The 26,248-nt window shown below is 40.8% G+C and overlaps 1 protein-coding gene across 1 annotated transcript in view; it reads left to right on the top strand.

The window, feature by feature from the left end:
• Positions 1-26,248, top strand: part of RAPGEF5 (Rap guanine nucleotide exchange factor 5) — a gene marked incomplete at its 5' end in the record, with an annotated part of 160,739 nt that overhangs the window by 5,655 nt on the left and 128,836 nt on the right. Inside the window, 3 exons of the mRNA XM_082479342.1 lie at positions 23,664-23,714; positions 24,852-24,958; positions 25,958-26,079. Of these exons, the coding sequence (XP_082335468.1) occupies positions 23,664-23,714; positions 24,852-24,958; positions 25,958-26,079 (280 nt within the window). The remainder of the gene's footprint in view (positions 1-23,663; positions 23,715-24,851; positions 24,959-25,957; positions 26,080-26,248) is intronic.

The following is a 26,248-nucleotide window of genomic DNA, read 5'->3' as shown; positions in this document are numbered from 1 at the left end:
CAGAAGTATTATCAAAGTAGGCTGATTGATATCGGTGACATTTTGCTTCAAAGCCTGCCATAGAGGTTCTACTCAGTAACTTAATACTCCCATCACTTTGTCAGTTATTATGTGACTAAAAATAGTCTCGGTAAGTAGTCTTGAATTTTTCCTATTGTAATCAGGCTTATTATGTATTCCTGGTAAATGTATTTGATTAAGATAATTGTCTTTCACAGTATCCTTTAACTTGTCAGGTCTGTGACTGGTGACACATGAAATGTTGAGTAATGAGTAGAAGAGCATAGCGACAGTGACCACGGTAGCTGATGGGGAATTTCAGTGTCTCTTGTGTTTATTTGCATAATAATTTGTTTCATAGTCAGTGTTCAGTGAATTACTAAATTGAGAATACTTCTTAATTAGCCCGTGTGTTATGGCATCTGAGAAATTATGCCGGGGTTTGATTAACTACAATTGAATGAAAGGGAAGGCAAACCCACTCTTCTGCCCTAGGAAGTAACCTAGTAAGTTTTGCAGAACGCAAAGTTATTTTTCTCCCCGAGGCGGGGGATTAGCCTGGTTGCCAGGATGATGCCCACTGCCTGTGGTCTAACGCTGGCACTGGGTGTGAGGCTGGCAATGCCTGGGCTGACATCTCAGGGACGGGCCCGGTGCAGCACTAGCTGCCAGCACGTGGAGAAGAGATGCCATCATGTGGCTCGTGCTCATGGAAGGGGCGTAAAATTGACATCTAGCCTTTGAAACAGAAAAAATTGCAGCAGCTTGCTGTAAGCTATGGCACAGGTTTTGAGTTCCCTTTCGCTGTTTTGGCCAGAATATATCCTGGTTAAGTCCCTCTGACCCACAGTCAGCTGCTATGAAACACAGTCTTGTCTTTAGCCTCTTGCCCACCCTGCAAATGAAGCTCAAACTGAAAACACCTTGAGTTAATTTTGCCCATGCTCAGTCCTTAAGTGCTGCTTTTCTTGTGTTAGTAACAACACCTTCAGTTAGGGACTCCGAAAGAAACCATTGATCAGCCCTGCACGTTTTTTTTTTTTTTAATTCTGGTTGAATGGGGATGTCACTACTTTCACTTTTGGTTTTGCTCTGGATTCTAAGGGATGTAGCCTGCAGATCCTCAGATGTGGCGCTGCTCTGCGTGGCTGGGAAACCTATCAGGGAAATCTGCATATGAAATAAGATCAACTCCATTGGAATTAAAAGGAATGTATTTGAGTAGTTGCAAAATTTCTGCTAGTGTTACATCTTGATGAAAGACTCGCTTTAAATGTGAGCTGATTGTCCCCTTAGTTATATATTTAGAGGGAAATAGACAAAGTTCACGTTGTGGAATTGTATACTTTAATTTGCTTGGTTGCAAACCTGCGTTATTGGTTAATTCACGCTACATTTCCCAGCTGCCAGGATGAATCAACAAGCGCCACACTGTACAATTATGACAAACTCCGTTAAGGTTTGTATTCAGCTGTTGTTACTCGTATGGCCCCAGTGGTTTAAATTCCATTTGTGCCGTGAGGGAATTGCAAAACAAGCTGTGCATTTTTATGCTGATGAAAATGCTGAAAATAGAGGGCGATAGCTTTTTGCAAGTGGTGGTGGGTGAAAGGAAAGCAGAATATGTCATCTTTTCAACCTAATTCATGGGAAGTTATTGTAATAAAACAGATGTTTTATCCTTAATATGTAACAATTAAAGTAATATTTCACATACGGGAAAGGAAGCTGCTTGTTCTTTATACTATGTAACTTTATACTTATGCTACGTAACTTATAGTATATAACTTTATATTTATACTATATAACTTGCTTATTCAGTTATAGCTGAAGTGCTTTTGTCCCCCCATGGTTTCTGACCTGGCCCCAGGTGGCTGTCGGGTGTAACAGCCAGCGGATGAAGCCATGGGGTTGAGCACACTGGCTTTTGGTCTGGCTCTGCTGAGCTGCTCAAGACCCTTGAGGGGTTTCACCAGGTTCCTGTGCCTGATCACCAGGCACACAGATGCTGTGGGTCTGGTCACAAAAAGTCGTCTACTTGGGGTGTGAGCTATCTTCTATCAGGGGTGCATATTAGTGCTTAGAAAAAGAGCCTTAGCGTTAGTTGGGGCTCAGTATGGTGCTGTAGGACTGAAAATAAAATGGGACGTGGGCAGAGGGAGAGTGCTCCGTTCTCCTGTAGTCGCTCAGGTCTGGCTTAGCTGGGCCATCCATACATTTCTCTACTCTTGTGCACAAACTCTGAAACCTCGTTTTCCCCAAATCAGGCTGCCTTACAGATCCCGTAGGCTACATATGCATAGGTCCATTTCAGGGGATTTTAGGTTGCTTTTTAGTATCTGCTGTGTAAACTTTATCCATATGACACCTTTTGATTTAAACATTTTCCATTATATCTGTGCTTTTGGCAAAAGTTTAAGGATAAAGATGAAGTCATTGGGGATGTAAAGTTAAAAACCATGGATATGGGATCTGAATTTTTTTAAGTTCCAGGTGTAAGAGGCAGTAGCTATTCATAATTGTCACAGGGTCTTTTATCTCAGTTAACTTATGGTTTGACTTGGGTTAGTCTGACCTTGTAAAGTGATCTCCTTACGGCTGTTGTATTATGCTAGGGCCAATTATTAATACTTAAATACTATATTATACAGTTTATTCTGATGAATTCTGTTTTCACAAGATATTTTCCTGGAGAGGACACAGCAGGCTAACTGATTAAAAGTCAATATACTTTCTATAGTGCAAAAAGAAAATATTCTGCTGATTGAGGGGGAAAAAACCACTTCAGTCTATATAAATAGCGGTGGAGCTGTATTCATAGCATCAGTAATCATTTTTTTTTTGCCTTCAGTTACAGAACTGAATTAACACATTAAAGCTTAAAATGATGCATGACTTTTAGTTTGCCTTTTTAAAAATATTGATTGTGAGGAATGCAATTTTCTTTTTTTCCTTGATTTGGAGGGGGCTGCCCTTCTTTCCTTGCTTCCTGAACTGCGTACCTAAGTATTTATATGTCTGAGACACACATGGGCTACATGACTTAGAGCAGTAGGGAAAGAAATAGTTCAGAGGCTCTCCAGCAGTCTTGTTGCTTCGTTATGGAGTGGGTTTTACGTGTTTGTGCTTTATTGTGAACGGCTGGTAGCGTCTCCTGTGGCTGGCTCTTCTGAGCATCTCTCCAGGTTGCGTGTCAGCATCATCCCTGGGACGGTGGAAGAAGCAGCACCGAGCAAGGGGCTGTGGCTGCTGACAGTGATACCGCTGGCCGAAGCAATGTATGTCAAACCATGTCCTTTGTGGTACAGTAGATGGTATGCCATCTGCAGGTCAGTGCTGAGGAGCAGTAAACCAGAGGAAGTACTGCATTTTGGATTAAGCCCCCCCCCCCCCCCAAAAAAAAACCAAACACCCAACAAACAACAAAAAACAAACAACAAAAACAACAACCAACATAAAAGAAAAAAAAAAACAAAACCAAACAACCCAAGCCAAGAGAAAATTGAGGTCTAGACCACTTGTGAACATCAAGAATTTATGATGTTGCTCAGAGTAGGGAGCAGGAGGGAGAGCAGGTGTTTGGGTTTTGTTTATTTGTTTTTTTAAGACCATAAGCATTTAGTTGTGGTTTTCTGGCCAAGAGAGTTAGACTCAGTGATCCTAAAACACTTTGTAATTTCAGATGGATGTGTTAATCATTTGCTGTCATAGACTGCTAGTGCACACTGTTAAGCAGATGCTCCGTTTCATCCCATAGGTGAATGCACTTCAGTGATGCATAAACTGATCTTTAAAATATGGAAAGAAGGGGAGAAAAACAATGCACATGCATGGTTAGCTCTGAAAGTCGCAAAGCTGCTGTTTACTGGATGGCTGAAGGAATGAGCTAAAAGAATCCCTTAGATCTGGTCTGGGTCCCAGCTCATGTACAATCCAGGGCTTTGTTGCGGTTTGTCGTTTCTGCAGTGCCCGAAGCCTCTTGGCAGCGAAAGCAAATCTGGGGATGTGGGCTGAGAGTCTGCTGCTGAATCTGCGTTGCAGGACGCACCGAGATTTGTGGTGTTTGTTAAGGAAGGCCAAACTCATGGGAGATGCAAGTCCTAAAGGAACAAAAGCAGAATCTAGTAGTTGGCTGCCAAAGAAGAAAGATAAGGATGCAGCGTATTCCAAACTGAAGCGTGTTTTGGCTAAAGAAGGATAAATGGTAACGTCTGTCCATAGTAGCACTGAATTGTGCACAGGATTTCTTCAAAGTAGTCTTCCCCAGCATTTTGTTGGAAAAAAATTAGTTAAGAAACAAGATATAATAATCCTGCTGGATTAATTGTTATAAACTTTTGAAAACTTAACCAGAATTTATCTTCTGTTCACAAAGAACAGCATGATCGTGTCCAAAAATGGAACTTGGATACCATAAAAGCTTACACCATAGATGCCATCGCAGCTCTGTACTCTGTCAGCTTGAAGAGTGTTTACAAATGATTAAAAGACCCATTCTCTTTATTCCTCAGTATCCACATGTATGAAAGAGATTGATAAAACTGGTCAGCCCGTTAGAGCATAGTCATTCAAAAACAGTGTCTTTGTAATTGTCTTTGACAGCAATTGCTGTAACAAAATACATAAAATGAGAAAATAGTAGTGGTAGTTAAATGAATACCTCTTTATTTATATTTTTATTATTGTGTTGAAGGATACAAAGAGGAACATTCAGCAGATATTTAATTTCTTGTTTTATCTCATTAAACAGACAGTCCCAAAACAAATGAGTTTCAGATTAGTTTTACCAAAGCTATTTATCTAATTATGGCTTTCACTGCACTTGAATGAATGGCTGCAAATCAATAGGTCTCTTAGGTTGCCAGTGCATGCATTAAAACTGGTAAGTCTCCAAGCTGAATAGCAGGAGTGATGTCTCTTGGTTTTTTCCATTGAGGTGTCTGCCCTCAGTTCATACAATGTATGCATAAATAGAATTTATCTGAAGCCCTGCTTAAAAAGTCCCATTTTTGAGTTGATCGTTTGCAATTCCATGTGGTAATAAATATTTACATTATACCGGTAGAGGCTTTATTAAAAAAAAGAACAAAACAATTATTTCAGAGGAAGCTAGTGTAGATAAAAAACGTGTTGTAGCGGGTCAAGATGATGGTTCATCTCGTCCTATATCTATAAGTTTTAAGGTTGATCTAACAGGTAACTGTTTTAGCCACAAATATAAAGTTTCTTCTGCTTTCAAAAGAGAGTGTGTGCAAATATTGTACAGTATGCCTTCCACATTGTTTTTTTTCTGGTTTTAAATAGCCAGAGATACCTTATGCTGTGATGCTTGGGGGTTGTTACCATCAACCATTGCAGTTATAGCTTTTCCTGTTACCCATATACAAATACAGCCTTTTAATGAATTTGGCTAGTATTTTGGCTTCAGACTGATCTTGGAACTCACATTTACAGAGCTTGTGTGTGGGTTTTGGTGATAATGACTTTACAAGGGAAGGAAAAATATATTTTGTTTTGTTCTGTTGTTACTGAAAGCTTTTCTTTTTGATCAGTTTTGAATATCCCACCTTTAATTTTAGTGACCCTTCTGTTGTTCCTGTGAGGCAGGGAACTTCAAACTTCTGTACAGTTAGATTTTATATGTTCATTTTTATAGCTGTTTTTAAAGCAAGCAATCCCAGTCTCTCTAGATGACTCTTTCCATGCTGTAATCATTGTTGTTACCTTGTTTTGAACTCTATCTGGTTCTGCAATATCCCTTCGAACTTTTGATGCCTTGTGCTGAATGTAATATTCTAGATGAGACTGCACCACTGATTTATATAAATCATGCAATTTCCTCCCTGTCTCCATCATGTAGGCTTTTCATCCTAGCAATTTGCTATCTTTTTAGGGTTTCTGGTGGTACAGATTAGTTCTTCACTAAAACGTCTTCACAGCCATTCAGGTTGTTTTCTTTATGTTGATATAGTTAATTTAAAACCACATAAGGTGTCAGCATTTTTTTTTCTTCCAATGCGTGTTACCTTGCATTTGATGTGGATAAACATAATTTAACATGGACTTGTCCACTCACCTCTCTTGACCAGGTCCATCTGAAGTTGTTTGTAGACTTCTGGTTGTGACTAACCAAAACAATATGAGCAAAATTTGCTTATCTTGACACCGACATCATAAATATGCTTTTTTAAACAGCATTCAGCCTAGGATAGAACATTGGGGCAACTTTGTATTTTCCTTGTCTTAATGAAAACAGCCTGTTTAATCCTGTTCTTGACCTTCATTACTTTGCTATTGCTTGATCATTTACAATATTTTGTCTGCCCAGTAAAGTTTGCTTTAGCTTCTTTACAGGAATTTTGTGTGTTAGGGTGAGTCTATACCATCTCTGTTGAAGCTGGAGGTACAACTGTGGAGTATTCCTGTGTAGACGGCCTCTGAACGTACAAGGAAAGCAGCTAATATCGTGTCGGTTTTAACCTTGTTGCAACATACCGTGCCAAAGGCTTTCCTGTTCTTGTAAGAAATGTAAGAATACTCAAGCTCCTGTTCAACGGGCGGACAACTGTTTGGAAGGCTCTACACAGACTAGTAACCAACAACTTTGTCGAATAATCACTGTGCGGGGCGCTGCAAGAGTACCTCTTGGCTCTGGCACTATCCATATCTTGTTTAAAAACTGCAGAGATGGAGTAGAGAATACGCTTGTTAAGAATTAGCTACCGGTCCAATAGATTAAAGAAGAAAGAGCGGGGAGGGGAAGAGAGTAGTTTGCTCTTCCCGCTTTTTCTGCTTAGGTGACTTTACGGCAAAACTGGTACCAGGTACAAAACTATCCAACAGGTAAATCACCAGAGATTTTTGAAGAATGTCACATTACAGACAGCTGTTCTCTAATCCTGTAAAGCTCTTTATTAAGAACAGAGACACAAAATGTCCCTGTAGTGGACTTTTGCATTTCAGCACAAAGTGTAGCTAACAGAGCAACACTGCTATTAAATCAAAGTTATGGTCTTATTAAAAACAATGCAAACTTATGCTCTTTGAGAATCCACTTATTATGGTTGTAGGAAAGGATCTACTTCAGTTGCTTATTAGTAGCAAAACATGTTACAGAAAAATTTATGGCAGGATGGTGGGAGTGGATAAGGAAATGTTACATTCTTCCATTCTGTAAATAAAAAGAATTCCAAAGAAGCTATCCAGAGACAGTAATAATTTCTTTTTATAAACCTGAGTTAAAAACTGTCCCTTGTCACGAAGAGCTAGTGGTAAATTTTGTGCGATATCCAAAACTGGAAACCTGTTTTGTTTTTTTTTTTAATTTTTTATTTTAGTTAAGCAAGAAAACAGAGTGAATCTCCATCCCTTGCTTTAGCAGTTCTTGGTGTTATCTGACTTTTAGAAACAAAGCTGTGAGTCATCTTCTTTTCAGCCTGAGCCAACTCCAGTTTCACTATGTGTATGCTTGTTTCTTTATACCGTGACTTTTTCCCTCCTAACTTAGTCATTGTTATCTCTTGGCACAAGTGGAGAAGTTCAAAACATCAACAAGCATGAGACACGCTAAAAACATGCAAACAAACCTCCCGTGTAATCTTCCAAACCCCAGAGCGTTCCCGCTCCCATCACTTTGTTGTTCATGAACCCATCTGATCTTTTGATCATATCCTGGTGGAGGGAGCAGGGAGGTGAATTCCAAGGTGAGGGTCTACTGACCAGGACTGGTGTCCTAGAGGCCCTCTCCAGTTAACTTCTGCTAGTGTGTCCAGTGCCCACAACAGACGTTATGGCACTGCATAGATAAAAAACGGCAAATAGATTAGAGGTGAAAAAACTTTTGTTACTCTTGCAAGTTTTGCTTTTTGAAGAAGTCTCTGTGTATCTATGTACCAAGAAGGTGCTGAAACTCTGTTTAGTTTTGCTGCAGTTATTTTTGGCACTTGAGAGGTGACCAAATAGATATGTCATCCCATAGGCTTAGGCTGGCTTAGGTGAAATTGGTGAAGCACATGCGGTTTGTGGTGGTGGTTCCACTGAGACAAGGACTGGTTTGAAGTCAGCTCTAAAAAGCTGGTGTGGGGGAGGGTGGAGCAGTGAGCAAGCTGACTGGGGTGAGAATCAAGTGGTTCTTGTAGACGGTGTGTCTCAAAATGAAGGTCTCTTACAGTAAGTGGTGATTTGCCATCAATCTGCCCTAGTGCCAGAGTTCAACCGATGGCTCGGCTGTCGTGCTGCAGAACGAGTTATCGAGATGGAAAGGCTTTTGAGATTGCCATGGCAAAGGGGTTGGAAGAGTCTGAACAGGAATTGCCTACTTTGGTAGGGCATCGGGGCTGGCCCAGGCTTCCTTGGTGAATTGAGGAGGGCAGACTGAGCACCACAGCAGACTGTTAGGAGGTCACTGAGATCTTTCACTCTGTTAGTGTTTGTAGAAACACAGGTAGATTATCTCTGCTCTTCCCTGACAGGTCAGTCACTGTGGTGGGGAATACTGCAGTATATTAATCTTTTAGATCATTTTGCTTGCCTGATTTCAGTCTAAATTCTCTAACAAATTAGCGTCTTCCATGGACATATTGCTTGAACCAACTTTTAAAGGCAGCAGTTCCCCATCTCTCCCCCACTCTCCTTGCTCTCTCCCACCTCCTGCTTTGCGTAGGTCAGAAAACATTTTCTGACTTAAAATGATATTTATTACTGACTTTTAAATCTGGGTGGGCTGGTAACCAGGATACAGTAGGCAAGTGGAAGGAGCATAACAGCATGTTGAAGTGATCGATGTTGCAAGCATTGGCTGTGATGCAGAATATTAAAGAGGAAGAAAGTTAATTCTCTTTGCCCCTAGACCTGAAAAAACGTCGCCGGTCTTTACATCTGGTGCTTTCATTTCCATGGGACAAAGCAGCCCTTCAAGGATCTTGGGATGAAGACTCAACCTGGTGAAGCAGAAGAAGGTGGCTCAGTTCTGCATTGCTGCTTTACATGAATATGTAAAGGAGGATGCTGGAAGAGCCCTGGACAGTGGTGTGTCTGGTAAGGCAAGGAGAATGCAGCTCCAGGTAGCACAGGGAATGCGTGAGCTGCTGCTTAGTCTGATGGTCAGATGTTCCTCAAATGTACTTTTCTTAGCACTGGCTGCCAGGCCTGACTGTCCTTCAGGTGGTGGAAATGTGACCCCGTGGTGGAAACGTGACCCTGTAGAAAGGCAGTGATGTGCGAGTCCTTTCCTCTGATTGTACTACAGCATCAGCAGATTGTTCTGCTGGCTCTTTGAGGTTGCTTTGTTCAGGATACGCTCAGCTATAGTTTGGCTGTGACTAATGCAGAGGTTATTCTACTTTTCTTTTATATGCCCCGGTTCACACAGCTGATAAGAGCGCTTATGTTCACATCGTGTCCTTCTGCTTCTCTCTTACGTGTTCTAATGAGTATTTCCTTAAAAATAGTTATAGTGCTACCACTGCTGTCTTCAGTGAGGGATGAGATGCTTGTCTGGGTTGTTATTGCAGATCCTGCAGGTGCAGGCTGTGCTTAGTGCCTCATGTACATTTTGAAACAGCCTTAGACAGGTCATCCACAACTTTCAAGGCAAGAGACTTCAGTTTTAAAACAAAAGCTTTTTACTGGTTGACTAGGAAGGCTGCTTAATAGAGTTTCACTGGGCTGTGCCAACTGCAGTTAAACTCTCCGTGGTAAGATAAGTAGCCCCCAGATAGTTCCTCTGGGGCAGTAATCTTCCTTACAGCACTTGATGTACGGATGTCTTGTTGAAATCATAGAGAATTCAGTCTCTGTCAAGACACATCTGAAACAGGCATGTATGTTCAACTTTATAACATACAATTCACCTCAGATCCCTGCACTGCTGTAATATTATGGACTTCTTTTTTCCACTTCACTTCACATTTCTCGTGCTAATTTAGGCTCTATCACTCTCTTTTTTTTTTTTTTTCTTTTTCATGTTTGCATGTGCCTTTGAATATAGGAATAAGATTGACTAGGATAGAGATGTCATATGGTGGGACTTCTGTTGGGATGCAGAACTATATAATAGTTGCAAATGCAATTAAAGGTTAATTAATTCAGATAATCAGATGTAAAAATAGAAAAATCTTCTAATCCTTTGACTCTCAAATTGTTGTTTTTTTTTTTTTTTTTTTTCCATTTAAGGAGTACTACCTTTCTTGTAAAGGAAAAAAAAAACGTTGTGTTTTTATATTTGTTTAAAGGCTCCTAGTGCATATAAGGAATGAAACAAAGGGTTAGGAACTTTATGCTTTAAAGACCAGGTCTAGTTTTGCTGGAGGTTTTTTTTTCTTCTGAAGGCTGAGGAATTAACAGGATTAACAACCTCATGTGGGACAGGAGACTGATTTGGGACCAATTGAAGGAAGATTTATTTGTTTGTTTATTTAGTTATCTAGGCAGCCTAAATATTTTTTTCATATATATTTTCTCCGCAAAAGGTTTAGTACAACACAGTTTAATGCTTCCTTTTTTTCTATGAATTTGAGTGGGGTATCTTCACAGAGGGCGTTAATCTCACAAGAGCAGCTTGCCAATTTTGTGGCTTTTTGCTTAAACTCAGTTTGGTTGAATGTCTTGAAAATGTCTTGAGAATAAATGATGAATTCAGAGAACCCTTGTAAGGACCAGTTCTATTCACGACGTTTTCAAACGTCTCTTGTTGGAGCAAGGTCCTGCCCTTCAAAATTGTAGATCAAAATAAGAAAACTCCCTGGTACTAGCTGGAAAATCTCAAGAGATACGGAAACCCCCAGCCCCTCACACAGAGGGATCAAACTTCCGCAGCAGTAGGAAGAAGGACTTCTTGACTTAATTGAGTTTAGAGTGAGTAAAGTTACAGCGGGTAAATTCACAATAATGCAGCATAGACATGATGTGACATATCCATGTGTTTTAGTAATTTAGTAGTGTAAGCAATTGTTATATGAATAAAGAAAGAAAATACAGATATATATCAGAAGAAAGGCAGGTAATTAAAATTAAGGGCAAAGAATACTAGTAAGGAAATCTGCCTTTTTAGGGCAGAAGCCTTCCCTTACTTCAAAGACTGTGTTCTTCTTTTCTTGAAGCTGCGTTCATAACGGAGGCTTCTATCCAAAGACGTCTGAACTGTTTCTGTGACCTTATGGGCGTGCTGAGCTCATCTTTTACTTTCTTAATAGCTTAATCTGTGTAAGATATGGCATTGATGTTGTTTGGTTACGATCTTATCGTACTAAGTAAAACTTGTATCTGTTAGGTACTTGGCACTTGAGCTGTTTTTCCATGTCCACAAATTTACAAGACTCGCCTGTGTCTTGCATCTATCCTATTTTCTGATTCTGTAATTTCTCAGTCTAGTGAAAGCTAAATTTACCTAAGCTGCTTTCAGTGGTCGTTCGCGCATACTAAACTCCTGTTCATGTTCTAATCCTGTTCCATACCTAATGGTTATTGCACACTGCTTCCCACGTTACTCTATCTATCTGCTAAGTAACCGGGATTGAAGGACAGGTGTGCAGCGGTTTCTGGCGCACGGGCAGAGACTTTTGAACCACCTTGTTTTTCTAGTCCCTCCCCGTCTCAGAGGTAACAAACCTCCCTTATGGAGATGGAGTGCACTTGAGCTTTCATTTGTTCCTGCTTCAACGGCCAGACCAAAGGTTTTCAAGCACAAAACAGATGTTATCAGGGTTAGTGTGATCCTACTCTGCAGACTGTTTGAAGGTGCCGGTAGCAGAGCTCCAAGCAGCGCTAAGGCTCTGCCGAGAGCAGGTGAGGAGTTCCTGGATCTACTTTGCCAAGGAATTGCTTGTGTGATCCAAGGGAACAACCTTTTTCCTTCCTTGCATCTTGAGTGCTTCTTAAGCTCTTTGTACAGTGAGGCCTTGATTGCTTTGCGAAACTGAAATAGTTAAACTTTAATAGTTTTTTCTACCAAAAAAGTCAATTACAGATGTTCTTCTGGAAGTGGTTAAGAACTCCCACTATCCAGTCCATAGTAGGTTGGCACCGACGTGTGCCAAGAGCTACTGTCAGTGAAATTAATATTGTTCCCAAGAGGTCACGTAACGGAGTGCTGCCAACACAAACAACGGCGCCGCAGATTCTCAAGCTGTTAAGGCTGCAATGCAAACTTCTTTAACCGGAGCTTGGTCACCCAGCTGGGAGGCCGCCTCCCGCCCTCTGAAAACCTCAGAAGCGAGAAAAGCAAAGGTCGGCAGTTTTATTCATGATGCCGTTGTGTTTCAAATGTCCTGTAGGTACCTGAACTTAGAGTGGGGCTACCCTGGCTACGTGGCGGGTAGCTTGGTTGCTTCTAGCCCTTAGCATAGCTGATCTGTACCAGGGGGTCTCAAAGTGCTTTGCAGCGTGGAGCGGTCACGGTCCTTCCCATTGCGCGGGAAGGGAAATGACTTGCTGAAGGTTGCGACCAGAAATAAAACCAAGGGGTGCTGAACAGTCTGGTGCTCTGAACAGTAGGTCTCTGCAAAACCAGTCAGTTTCTTAGAAATAAAGAATGTCAGTGTTTTGTTCGGGTGTCTCAACTGGCAAAGGCAGAACACACGTCTTGTACCTGAAAGGAATAACTGTCCTCTACTTCTAGGAATAGAGTTTGGGAAATTATTGGGTGACCTACCTTCTCTGCAGGCAGCAGTAAACGTGAAGGTCTCTGAAATAGGTAAGAACGGGGACATTAAAAACATACCTTTGCACACAAAACAATTCATGAACTATTTGTGTACAGCTCATGCAAAAAAAAAAAAAAAAAGTGCCACAAATACAGGCATTTTTCAAATAGTAAATTAAACATGCAATTTACTGTGAGGTATTTTCATAAATTATAATCAAAGCACTGAATTTTAACTTTGTATTTGAAACATTAAATGTACTGTAGTTATTGAAATCTATAAAACTGGTTCTTTATTTGTAAATTGCTTCTAAATAAATTCAGATTTTAATGAATATTCTTTTTCACTAATGTATATACTTTGTATTGACATTTTTAGCTATTTATTGTCAGCATCGTTCACAGCTGATTTGCAGAATATTTGCTAGTGGTCGAAGTTTTGTTCCTGCATCTGTGTTCTCTGAAGTAACTGCAGTGATATTAGATATTTTTGCCCTTCTGTCACTCGTTACAACTCTTGCGGCAGCGGTGAGCATCCCTGCAGCAGGGACATGGGGCCAGTTCACAAGAACGCTCCTGAGCCTGTACCGGGGAAAATCAGCTACCTAACTATGCTGAATTTGCCTGACACCAGAGAGGGACCGTTTAAAGTTACATCTGCATGATGGGTGGTTGTTGGTGACAGGTGAGATGAGTGACTTGTTTAATTGATTGTCTGCTTTAAAATGTTTATTATGTTCAGTCTCTGACAAGTGTGGGTTGCTGAAGCCCAAGTTCTGGTACCAGTATTATCTGCAACAATGTTGGCAGCAGAGGGACATCAGCCCCTTGGAAGCTCAGACCTGGCACCTTGGGTAATGCGATGGGGCGAATTTTTGGTGAAAGGCTAACATGAAAATATGTGATTTTCATATATGATATGATTGGGCCCCATCCCTGGAAGTGTTCAAAGCCAGGCTGGATGGGGCTCTGACCAACCTGGTCTAGTGGAAGGTGTCTCTGCCCATGGCAGGGGGGTTGGAACTACATGATCTTTAAGGTCCCTTCCAACCCAAAACCGTTCTATGATTCTATGATTTTTAAGAGCCTTTTTTTAAACACAGGGTGTGTTTAGAAAAGTGTTTCTACTTGCTCTGCAGCTCCGCCCACTTTTTATTCCATTCAGCTGGTTGGAGGAGCAGAATTAAGTGGTATCTAGGAGTGATGGAGCAAGAGAGAATTACAGAATAATTTGGGTTCGAAGGGACCTCTTGGAGGTCATCTGACCCAGCCCCTGGTCTGAACAGGGCTAACTTCAAAGCCAGAGCAGTTGTGCAGAGCCTTGTCTGGTCAAGTTATGAAAACTCCAGGAAGGGGATTGCACAGTCAGGACATTAGTTCTTGCGTGTGACACACAATTTCCCCATGAAATTTCTTTTTACTACTGCATGCTTGTGAGTCAGGCTGCCTGGCTTGTGCAGTATCTTTGCCAAGTTGATGTGCCATCCTGCTTTCTTTTTTTATTTGGAAATGTGTTGTGAGAAGGTATTTTGCTGGCAGCACAAGAAATGTGCCGACAGAGGTACTTTGAAAAGCTTTTAAGTATGCAGAGAATCTGCATTTTCCTACTTCTGATGTTTCTTTTCACTGTTCTGTTGATGTCTTCATTTAGATCTATCTGAAAAGAAATGGTAGCCTGTCACTGGCAACATCTTTTTAATTATAGTGTGAAATATCCAGTGTGCATTCTTTTGAAAGCTGGAAGTAATGTATTATTAAATGATAACTTGCATCATTAGAAATAGTAATTGTTGCATAAAATTTTAATAACCACCAAAAAAAAAAACCCACCCACCTGCTCCTGTGTGCTCTTGTGTCCCCAGATCAAAACCAAACTAGATGCTGATGGCCAGGAACTTTATGATAGATTACAAAGGTGGTCTACTGTATTTATTAGGTGCTGAGTTTTAAAGAGGAATAAATGCAGCAATATTGCTAAATTCTTACTGCCGCAGTCTGTACAGTACCTATTTTGTACTGGAAAAAAAGGGAGGGTGCTGCTTTCCTGTGAAATGTTGACAGCCAGGAACAGTGAAATGCTCTGGGAAGCTTTTTAGGTAGCGTTAGGAATGGTATGGCTGAAATGGCAATCTAGAACACAAATGCTGCAATAAAGTTAGGTTAATGAAGGAACACGAATAGTCAATTAAGTGTACTCTGCATATTTTAATGTTATATAAAGCATGTTAAAAAGCAGTAAAACTCTGATTCTTTCTTCTTTTCATATTTAATGAACTCTCATTGCAAACATTGTATTAGCATAGGAGTTGAAAATGTCCATAATGTTTTTATAAGAAAGAGAAGAGAAAATTTGTTTAAGGTCTGTTTCTATGTTGTAAACTATATCTGTAGCCCATGCGGTCTACAACCGATCTGTGGAGTTAAACGAGATGGGGATTTCTGGTTATTGAAACGGATGCACTTATGTGAACGTGAAGGTGGGAGGTGAAGTCCCCCATTACTGACAGCTTTGAATTTTGCCTTGTCGTTTTTGTGGGCATAGTTAACTTCCTTTTTGTGTTGACAGAGCAGAGACGCTGAGGATTTATGAGGCGTGTTTTATACCATCATTCCTTGGATAGTTTTAATTCAGCATAAACAAGTGCTTCCTCTGAGCACAGCTGTCCCTTCCTTCCTCCCTCCGCGTCCCACTGCTTTCGCCAGCGCCCCTGCCGCCCGCCTTGCTAGTGGTCGTGCTTGTGTGGCTTCCCGGTGACCTGGCAGGGGGAAATAATTTGGGTTAAAATGAATCGTTGTTTAACGAGCCAGTTCGAAGCTATGGGTCGTCCAGCTTGGTTCGGGACATGGCTTCACAGGAGGGGTGGCACAAAGCAGAACGGCGGTGGGGATGGGAAGGTGAAGCTGGCGGCGGAGGGAGGACTCAACCTGCTTGTCAGCAGCCTCGTTTTATGGTACTTTAATCTGGTCATGGAAATCCATCATTAGCAGGAGAGGTCGTCACCTTTCTTTGAAGGAATGTAAGGTTTCTCTAACCTAGGCATCCCCCTCTGCCACTTCACCACTCCTCCCTTTCTCTTGAACTGCGTTGGGTTCAGCTTCGTTTGAGGCACTGGGTGCGGACAGAGGAGGTTTGGGCCTTCCCGAAGCTTTTCGGGAAGCTTTTCTCCCACAATAGGAGAAAAAAAATCTGCGGCTTTTCTCTCACAATAGGACTGGGGAAGAGGGAGGAGAGCAACCAGCCAGTCCTGCCATGTTGTCTTCTGTAATATTTTTTTTTTCTATTCTTAACTCCTTTTGCGTAAAGAAAAGGGCATTTCAAGCCAAATTTGCGCACTGAATTAGACTCCTTGCCAGGCTATGGAGACCTTAAAAGCGGCTGGCTTCTGCAAGATTAACTGAAAAAAGTTTTGTTTGACACATAAATTCATTCAGCCATACTTGGTTTGGTAGGTACTGGAAAATACAGAAATGCTTCTAAACGCATTGCTTTAATGACTTCTATCATCTCGGAAATAAATCTTTAAACCTAAAGAGCATTGCCTGTCTTTATAAAAAGCAGCCATTTTCTTCGCAGATCCCTTTCTGTTTTGGGGGAGGCAAGAATAAACCGTGAGTAGTGGGTTTCCCTTTTGTGAAATAACATATTCAGATTAATGGCAGGTTCTTTTTATGCAGAAAACAGGCAAGAATACACTCTTCGGTTTCCTTTCACTAACAACCCATTTGGCTGTCTCCAGAGAGCTTTGCAGGCTCACCTGGGAACCCTACATTGCAACCTCTGCTGAATACCAATTCCTGTTTTTACAGCTTTTTGACCTTTTTATGCTACACCTAAGTGTATGAAGTTTAAGACAATCAGAAGATCTTTCCTTTATAAACAATATCCTTTATAAAGGAAAAGTCATTTTTTATAAAGAGTTTTACATTTAATCTTAAATAAATATTAATGTGGAGAACCGTTCCATTCTTATCTGTGGATTCTGACGGTGGGTTTTGAGAGGAGCAGTGGGGGAAGGTTGTTTTGTTATGAATATTATTTGGCAGAAAGTCAGGCATATTCTACGGTTTCGTATGAATGATATCTGCTGAAAGTCAGCTCGCTTCCCAACCAACTCTGCTTGCTGTGCCTTAGCAACCACGAGGAAAAATCTGCTGCCACATGGAAACGGATTGGGATTCATGACAACACTCCCTATATGCAGCCACCCTCAAACAACGGTAGCATTTCATCGATGAAACACAGCACCCGTATCTTATTTCTGCTTGAACCCCCCGTAATTTAGACAGTAACAAGCGATGTCAAACGCAAAAATTTGAAGGTGGCAAAGTGATAAGTCAAAATTGTTCAGTAATTTTCTTTCCCTTCCCCCGCTCCTTGCCTGGCTTGACTAAGCACTGGGAATAAATGAGCATTTACTCCTGCAGAAATTGCTGCCTTCTTGTGTTGCAGGTAGAGGAGGGTGTGTCGGACAGGTAGAGCCCAGCTGTGTGCCAGGATTCACCTTCAGGTCAGGGCTGGAGTGGAAACTCTCTAATTATTATAGCTGCTTGCTTTTAGCAAGTCCAGCAAATATTTTTGAAGAAAAAAAAAAACAACCCCACAGACTTCCATCAGTTGTAACAGTTGCAGTTGTTTCTATTGCTATTATGGCATTATCATTGTCATGGTTCATAATGAGAGAAAGAAATCTGTCTAGGAAAAAAAAAAATTACTTTTTGATTTGTGCGTGGAGTGGGAGAGAAGCCTGAGGGAAATTAAGTAAATACCCCTGGCGGATTTTTTTAATTTTTCCTGAGCTACCATATTGTTAGAGATGAATGATTAGTAAAGAGAGAAAAGCACGAACTTATTGTATTTGAGAGTGAATTTGGATTCGGCTTTATTTGTGATCCTTTTCTGTATGCTGTGTCTCATGGTTGGAACGTGAGAAGTTTCCAGCATGTATACTTGTGAAAGTGTATTTTAGGCTTGGATGCTTAACTGCTTGTTGGAAATCTCTCTGAATGTATAATTTCCTTTGTGGTCACATTAGCCAATTTAGGATTCAGGTGTTGAGTAGTTGCAGAAATTCCCCTGTCAGGGAATAGAAATGATCTCATTACCAGGTAGTCTGTGCTACACCACATGCATTTCAAAATGGGATGGTTTTTTTTTTCAGGCTATTTATATTTAGGGAAGTAAGCCCTGATAGAGGACAACACTGAAGCATTTGCTTAATTTTAAGCATACTGGGTAATCCGATTTGGAATGCTCAAGTGCTGTACTGAATTCTTTAGGGACACAGTGATAGTGCCCGGAAACTATGAAACTATCATGGGCATATTTGCAAATTAATCCCAGATCAAACAGACAAATAGTTATGAGTATGTTGTAAACTGGAAACAGGTAAAGTTTGATTGCACATTGCAAACTGCTCATGTGACATTATGCTCAATTTTTGGTAATGTGACCAGTTAAAAACCTAGTTATTTGAAAAACTTGGAGTGGAAGCTTAAACAATTTGCTGGGGGGGAAGAGCCTGAATTCTGCCTTTTCTCATTTCTTTTAGTTTTAATATAAAACTAACTGTAAAAGATTCAGAAAAAGGAATAATCTTGATTAATAAAAAAAAAATTCTTACTTCCCTATTTTTGCCAAAGCTTTTTTTCTTGCTAACTGCACAGGAATATCAGAAGCTCTTAGACGAAAGGCAAAACATTTGCATCCCGTATTTGAAATTATTATTTTCCTACAATTTCTGTGGCCTCTTCTGTAGTGTTACGGTGTGACTTCTCGTGTAGACAGGTTGCTGGCTGCCACCACTGTACTAACTGCTAGCTGAGGAAAGCACTTGAACTGGAGCTCCGAGCACTCTTGCTTTGTTTCTTTCTGAGCATGATGGCGATTAAATTGCTAGCAGATGTATGGAGCATTGCTGATGCTACTGCGACTGCAGTGCTGGCAATGGCAGAAATATCAGCAGTTGTTGGAACAGCTTGGGCAGGAGGCAAAGCGCAAGCAACTCGTAGGCAAGTCATCCTCTGAAATTGAGATGAAGCCAAAGCAAAATCCCAGATCTAAAACCGAGGCGAAAATTCAAATGTATCTTCAAAGAGTATGACTGAAAACAAGCTCTGTAGTATCTTTAGCCCTTGATTAGAACATTAACCAGGTTGTAGTAAACACATCTATAGCATGTAGTTGCTATAGTGGAGCCAGTTCAATACTCTGAGTAAAGAACTAAGTCAGCATCTCGCAGTAAGATACAGCTTGGTCTTTCCAACGGAGACCAAAATGTGCCTTTGCTTGTTGTGTAGTGTGTTGTGGGGGTGTTTCTTTCCAAACATTTCAAAAATCAAGTTGTATTCATATATTAAAATCTTATCATCAATATCTTTGCATGCTTAGATTTAAATAATGGCAGAGATTCTCAACTTGTTTAAAAATAATTGTCCAGTTGAAGCAACAATAATTTAAACCCAGGTATAGATCTCGCGTAGTAGTAGTATCAGTCATTGAATTAGCTACTGCTTTTAAAAATCTAGCTGGAGTATTTGATTCTTTGACTAATAATTCTATGAGCTGGTCATATGGATTGTAAAGAAGTATTTCCTTCTGGTTGTTTTAAATTACTTGCTGGACACTTTATTCTAATCCTCCCATTCCTTTAACAGCATTGCTCTACTCCCTGCATTTCTAGGGGTTTCAAATACCACAGTAAACCCCTTTATAATTTTTCCCAATTTTAGACTAAGTTATCTGTGGTGTAGTCAGATTTGGATCCTAGCAGTCCTATTCCAAATTTTTTTCCTGGGCCACCTGTCCCAACTGTCCTCTCCTGTCACATGCAAGTCGCGTGCCCAAGCTCAGATGCCATCCCTGCGCCATGTTCATACCTCACGCTCTTGATCTCCCAGCCCATGGCACCAGATCTCCACCTCTTTCTTCCTGCATCCTCAGCAGGGAAACTGGAGCCACCTATGCACGCCTACTCATGTGTGATGGGAGAGCCCTCCTGGAGGACACCCAGTGCTCTGGATCAGCTCCACATATAGTCTCCTGTCCCAGGACCATACGTGCTGCCACATCCCCATCTCCTCCCTGACGTGTGTTTTGGCAAAGCTTCTCCTCAAGCTGGTGAAGAGGCACAGGGGGATGCTGGGGTAGCAGTGCCTGGAAAGCAGCACTTGGCATGGGCAGCAATAGCTGTTCCAAGGTAGTTTTCACGAGAGAGGAGTTGTTTGCTTGATGACTAATGAATTTGCTTTAAAAGCACATTTTGGCTTGTTCTAAGAGTTATTTGCGAATGTATTTTGAATTGGTGTCTGTGTATCAGAATCATTTGGGAGGAGCAGCCTGTAGTTACCAAATACCTTCAGGGAGGAGTGGTGCTTACCCCACACAGCAGCCCGAAAGTTAGGGTTTTCAGACAAAGCCTGGACCCCTAATCCACTCCCTCTTCTCTCTGGAAGGGGACTGCCCAGGTTGTCCCCAACAGCCAAAGTAGAGTCTGCTGAACAGAGGTGTGCGCTCAGTAACACAAAATGAAGGGATTTTGTGCTAGCTAAATATTTATTGAGGCAAGTTTAAAAAAAAAAAAAAAAAAAAAAAAAAGAAAAGCAAAGGGGATCTAGCGTGGTAGTGAGGACATAAGCTCCTAAAATTTGATATGAATTTCAGCCTAATTGCAATGAGTGTTTCAACATTACACAGGCTGCACTAACATCAACAGGAAAGATCATTTTTTCTATTCCAGAATGCCACTTCCACTTTTGTTCTATTCTCTCCTTTGCAGTTTCCATTTTCTTATATTTGTAGAAGTTTTGTGTGTGTAGATTCCTGCATGGCAGGCCAAATGTACTCTCCTGGGCTCTCCAGCGTTTCATGCTTGCGCCAACCTGATATGGGTTCAGGCTGCCACTGTCAGAAACTGTTGTCCTGTCTTCCCTTCTCCCATTTGAGGACTGTGAATTCCTTCTCTCTCCCCTGCACCAGAGATAGCACTGTGTGGTTTGAAAGGTAAACGCAATTTTTTTTTCTCTACTAGTTTTCAGCCTTCAATCAACTTTTGCAGACTCCTTGGAATCTCTTCCTAATATCTAATCTAAATCTACACTTTTTCAGTTTAAAACTATTACCCCTTGTCCTATTGCTATACTCCCTGATAAAAAGTCCCTCCCCATCTTTCCTGTAGGTCCCCTTTAAGTACTGGAAGGCCACTATAAGGTCTCCCCAGAGCTGCCTTTTCTCCAGGCCGAACAACCCCAACTCTGTCAGCCTGTCGTCATAGGGGCGGTATTCCATCCCTCTGATCATTTTTGTGGCCCTCCTCTGGACCCGCTTCAAGAGGTCCATGTCTTTCTTATGGTGGGGGCTCCAGAGCTGGACGCAGTATTCCACATGGGGTCTCACCAGAGTGGAGTAGAGAAGGACAATCACCACCCTCGACCTGCTGGCCACACTTCTTTTGGTGCAGCCCAGGATGCGGTTGGCTTTCTGGGATGTGAGCCAGCTCTTGTCCAGTTTTTCATCCACCAGTACCCCAAAGTCTTTCTCCTCAGGGCTGCTTTCAATCCACTCATCACCCAGTTTGTATCCATATTTGGGATTGCCCCAGCCCAGGTGAACTTCATGAGGTTCACACAGGCCCACCTCTCAAGCCTGTCCAGGTCCCTCTGGATGGCATCCCTTCCCTCTAGAGTATCAATCACACCACTCAGCTTGGTGTCATTGGCAGACTTGCTGAGGGTTCACTCAATCCAACTGTCTGTGTCCCTGACAAAGATGTTAAATAATACTGGTCCTGGACCCCTGAGGGATACCGCTCGTCACTGGTGTCCACCCTGACATCAAGCTGTTGACCGCAACTCTCTGAGTGTGGCCACCCAGCTAATTTTTTATCCACTGAGTGGTCCACGTGTCAAATCCACGTCTCTCAAATTTAGAGAAAAAGATGTGTGTGGGACAGTATGAAATGCTTCGCGCAAGTCTGGGTAGATGATGTCAGTTGCTCTTCCCTTATCCACCAATGCTGTAACCCCATTGTAAAAGGCCACCGAATTTGTCCTTTTTGCTGAGTTTGGTCTTATGCCATTGTGTAACTGCACCCTGCAGTAGCAGTATTTTCCCTGGCTGAGGCTCAGCGGTCCTCTGAATGGCAGGGACCATGCCAGTGCAATGCCAGGGGCTGTAGTTCCCACCGGCATGGCTGGATTTAGCTTGCTGATGATAACTTCGTTAGCGCCAGCTTGGGAATGGAGCGGGGAGTGGGGAAATCGGTGTATAAATTTTGACCATGCTGCTTCAGTGAGTGAGGCTTGTTGAATGAAAGACTTGGACGGAAACCAAGTGAAGTGGTGGTATATAGGGTTGCTGCAGAGCCGAGGTGTTAATGACACGCCGGCTAGGAAGAATAAGTGGGATCTGAGGCAACGTTGCACTCTAACAGCATCTCGGTTGGGTACAGGAGAAGTGAATTAAGCTTTTATGTTACAGTATTTCCATATGGAGCTACTGTTACGCATGGAACTACACTAACGTTTGTGATGAGCGTGGAAGGGTAAACAGCATTAGATGCTTCTGTGGTTCCTTGTCACTTCCATTCCCCGTCTAAAAATACAGTAACAAGAATACAGGGGGAAAAAAAGCAGGTGGCATTACTGAAATATAGATTCTGTAATTCTTATGGGGTGTGAAAGATGATTTTTTTTTTATGATTACAATATACCAAGTGTAAATTGGATCCTTCTCAAAGCGAGGAATTAATTATGCTGACTACAAGTTGGAATAATGCAAGGGAGCACCACACAATCCTCCCATTGTGCTGCCAGTGCACCTGCACAATGTCTTCTGTTCCACTTCCAGACTTCTTGTAGCAAATGTTTATTTGTGTCTTGTAGTAAGATAGAAGTTGTCAGTACTCATCAGAGTAGAAAATGGTACGTCTTTTAACACTGACAAGATATAGAAATGTCATGGTGAGTAAAGGTGGGGTAACCTGAGTCTCATAGAAATGTTTATGCTGTCTCTGTTTGCCTTCCAGTGTTCTGGTTCACCATTAATTTTATAACTTTAAATCCCCATTCTTTATTGATCAGTGGTAAAGTTTTGGCATTTGCATTTCCCTGCTGTGAAGAGTTATGTGCCGTTTTCCTTTCTGTCTCCTCAAATATGAGTCCTTTCTAATTTCAGAGTGATCGGTTATTCTCATGTTATATAAAACAGAGCACAGAAAGTCTGTCTTTTCTTTGTGCCATTTCATTATTTTGTATAATTGCATTATGTCTCCTGTAATCTCTCCTTTGTAAGGTAAATAGTCACAGTCTTTTCTCTTTCTTCTCATATTAAAATTTATCCCAATCCTTTATTGTTCCTACTACTGTTATTGTCTGAATCCCCTCTGACATTGGAGCATCCGTTTTTTGAGATGCTCTTACCAGTGCAGCATGTGGCACAGCAGAGATAATGCTGATCTACATAAGAAGAATATTACCTCCTTGCTGCTTACCATTTTATCCCTCATTTATCCTCATTTTTTTTTAACTACAGTTAAGACTTTCATTTAGAAAAGTGGTCTTCCTTGAGAAGTGTTCTGTGACTCTGAGGTGTCTTTACTGAATTGATAAAGTTTGCTTTAAGAAGTATTAGACTACGTGTAATTACATTTTCTCCCTCTAGTATGTGCTGCTTTTAATGTTGAGCTCGTCATGATACTGTCTTTTCACCTAGCTTTTTTTTAGGTTTATCTTGAAATTCTTCACTGTCATTTCTGGTCTTTCCTGACCCAAATAAATGTGTGTTGTCTACAGACATTGCCACCTCATTGCTCATCTTTTCCAGATGAAGAATAAATGTAGTAAACAATACAGAACTGAGTTTACCAAACCTTTTTGCTGATGTGAAAAAAAAAAAAAATTGATACTTCAGTTAGACTACTCAGATGAGTTAATAAATTCTTTTTATTTAGATTTCAATAGCTAAAAGACCTAGATTGCTGCTACAAAAACCAGAACAAAACTAAAGTTCTACTAAATTGTCTTACAGACGCTGTCCAGAAGAATTTCAAATCCCTATTTGGAAACTCCTTCAAACAAGGTACTTGTCAAGTTTCTTTTTAATTCCATTTCATCAAACAACATATTAGGAAACTTTTTGCTTTGGTTCAGTCTCTTAATCATAGCTTTGAAGACACTTGTGAATGTGGCCTGCACTTAAATCCAGTTAACAAGTTATAATTTGTGTGTGTTAGAAATTGTCTACTTCTATTACTGAATTTGCAAACTTGTGAATTCTGACGTGTACTCGCTTCCCAGCTGTTTAAATGATTGCCACCATTTAGCTTACTTCTGCAGTATTTGAGAGCTCTGGTTTTGCATCTCACAAGACTTTAATGTCTCAGGACTATTTTATGTTCCTTGAAAGATTCCTAAACATAGGAAAAAAACCAACAACAATAAAAAAAAGGTGAAACTGCAGTATTGTTTTTCTTTCAAGTTAGTTATTTGTGTTACTGATGTGTTTTCCTGGAACGGTGAGGAAACATCACCACAGAAGCCTGAGTTAAATTCATCAGTAAGGAGTGGTATACAGAGTCCTGGTGGAACATGGTTTTGTGGAAGATGGAGTTGTGTCCTGTTTTGATAGATGCATCTGCAGCCTTGAGTTGTAAATTAGAAATCAGGTGTAGGGGAAGTCAGAGGTGTGTCCATTCAGCAAGACCAGATCCTCCTGGCAAGGTATGGATTAACTGACCTGTAGCTGTCATAGGATACCTCTGAAGTTTCTAAACAAAAAGGAAAATACTAGGAAATGGTGTTTCAATGTGTATTAGGCTTATATTAAATTATTTAACTCCAATACATATGGAATTTTAACTGTATTTTTATGGTTTTGCAATGGCTAATATAGTTTTTTTTTTCTTTTTCTTTTTGCTTTGCTAGAATAACGCTTGTTTTCATTTGCACTTGTCTGTAAAGCTGACAGATAGTAAACCCTCTGGTTTTCTAAGGCAGAAAATGTAAACGTAGTGCAGCTCGTGAGGGCATCTGCCACCCACGGTACAGCTGGGTATGGCAGCAGCTGGGGCGCATTTCCTATAGGGCTTTGCCTGCCTGTCCTTTGGCTGGGGAGAAGGTATTGCTCAGAGGGAGGGAGCGGACAGTGGGAAGGCAATTTACTACGGCAGGAATAAATCCCTGTTTGTCACAGTCCTCAATTTCTCTTTTCATTCAGATTTATGGAGAAAGTTCTTCCTGTGCTGGGAGAGCTCTCAGGAATATTTTTACTCTACAAGCGTCTGACCTGATTAAAGACAGGGTGTACCTTACTGGCATTTGCAGGTAACCTGAGATCATTCGTTTTAATCAACTAGATGGGTTTTCTTTACATTTGTCTGTGCCCTGATTTGACAAGAGGGTAAATTCTGAGAGTGAGATTTTGTGTGTGTTACTAAGAGTCAAAAATACTTTCTAAAAAAAAAAAGTCTTTAAAATCTCACTTATTTTAATATCTTGTTACTTTGTCAGTTGTCAGAAAGCAGCAGTGGCCTGATTGTATGGCCATTAATTTAATCGCTTATGATTTCGTATACAATTGTGTTTGTCTGTTGTTTTGTTGAAAAGAAAAGAGTATTAAATTCAGCCCTGGCCTGAAGTTATAAAAGTTATAAAAGAGATTAATCGGATTCCTAAGATTTAGTTACACAGTGATTTTTGCGTGTAATTTATGGAGTATTTCTGTAATGAAGTGATTTTCCATTTGTGTTGCGTAACAGCATAAATGCTTCCTCCTGTTTTCAATTATATCAAAATGTGCAGGTCTCTATTATAGCACCATTCATTCATATCCATATTTAAGAAAAAGTCACAACTCCCCCTTTTTTTTTTTGTGATTTAAGAAGATAAGTTTACCAATAATGTGAAAGATAAAGTACATCCTAGAGCAGCACTCCAAGTCTTAACGTATATTGTGTAGCTGTATTGCTATGCCTGTGCTCAGAATGGAAATAAAATCCTGAGGCTAAATGCTGGATTTTATTTAGCTCTTATGCATACTGTCTGTATGCAGCACAAATTGATAAAAATATTACATATTGTAGTGTGCCACGTGAATTAAGTGTGTAAGGGAACTTATCTAACATGAGTTTCTTTGTTGTAACAAGGGGCATCTCCTGAGACTTGCCAGAATAATTTCTTCCCTTGAAATGAATAGGATTACAAAAAATAGTAATTGATACGAAGGGTTTGCCCTGCTGAACAAATGGATTCACCTTTAGTAGCTTTAGAAAATAGCACTTTATCATAGAAGAGCATTTTAAGTGATGTTTTGTTTATTTTCAGGAGAAGCTGTGTTGGATCGGAGCTGGTAGACTGGCTTTTGGAGCAGTGCCCTTTTGTAAAGTGCAGATCCACAGCAGTTGGAGTGTGGCAGCTTCTCCTGGATATGGGCATTATATTATCAGGTCGGTCTTGATAGTACCTCTGGGGTGAGGAAAGCTACCAGTTTCTCCTGCACAGGATAAGACTCATGCTTTTGACGGGAGAGAAAGGCGGAAAAGAAAAAAAAAAAAGGCAAATTGTCAAGAAAAATTGATCAATTGTTTATTTTACTATCTCTTCCAGAGGCTCACC

The sequence above is a fragment of the Vanellus vanellus genome (assembly GCF_965231255.1).
Source record: "Vanellus vanellus genome assembly, chromosome: 2".
Classification (NCBI taxonomy): Eukaryota; Metazoa; Chordata; class Aves; order Charadriiformes; family Charadriidae; genus Vanellus; species Vanellus vanellus.
The sequence above is the reverse complement of the archived record's forward strand: the minus strand, read 5'-3'. Positions and strand labels throughout refer to the sequence as shown.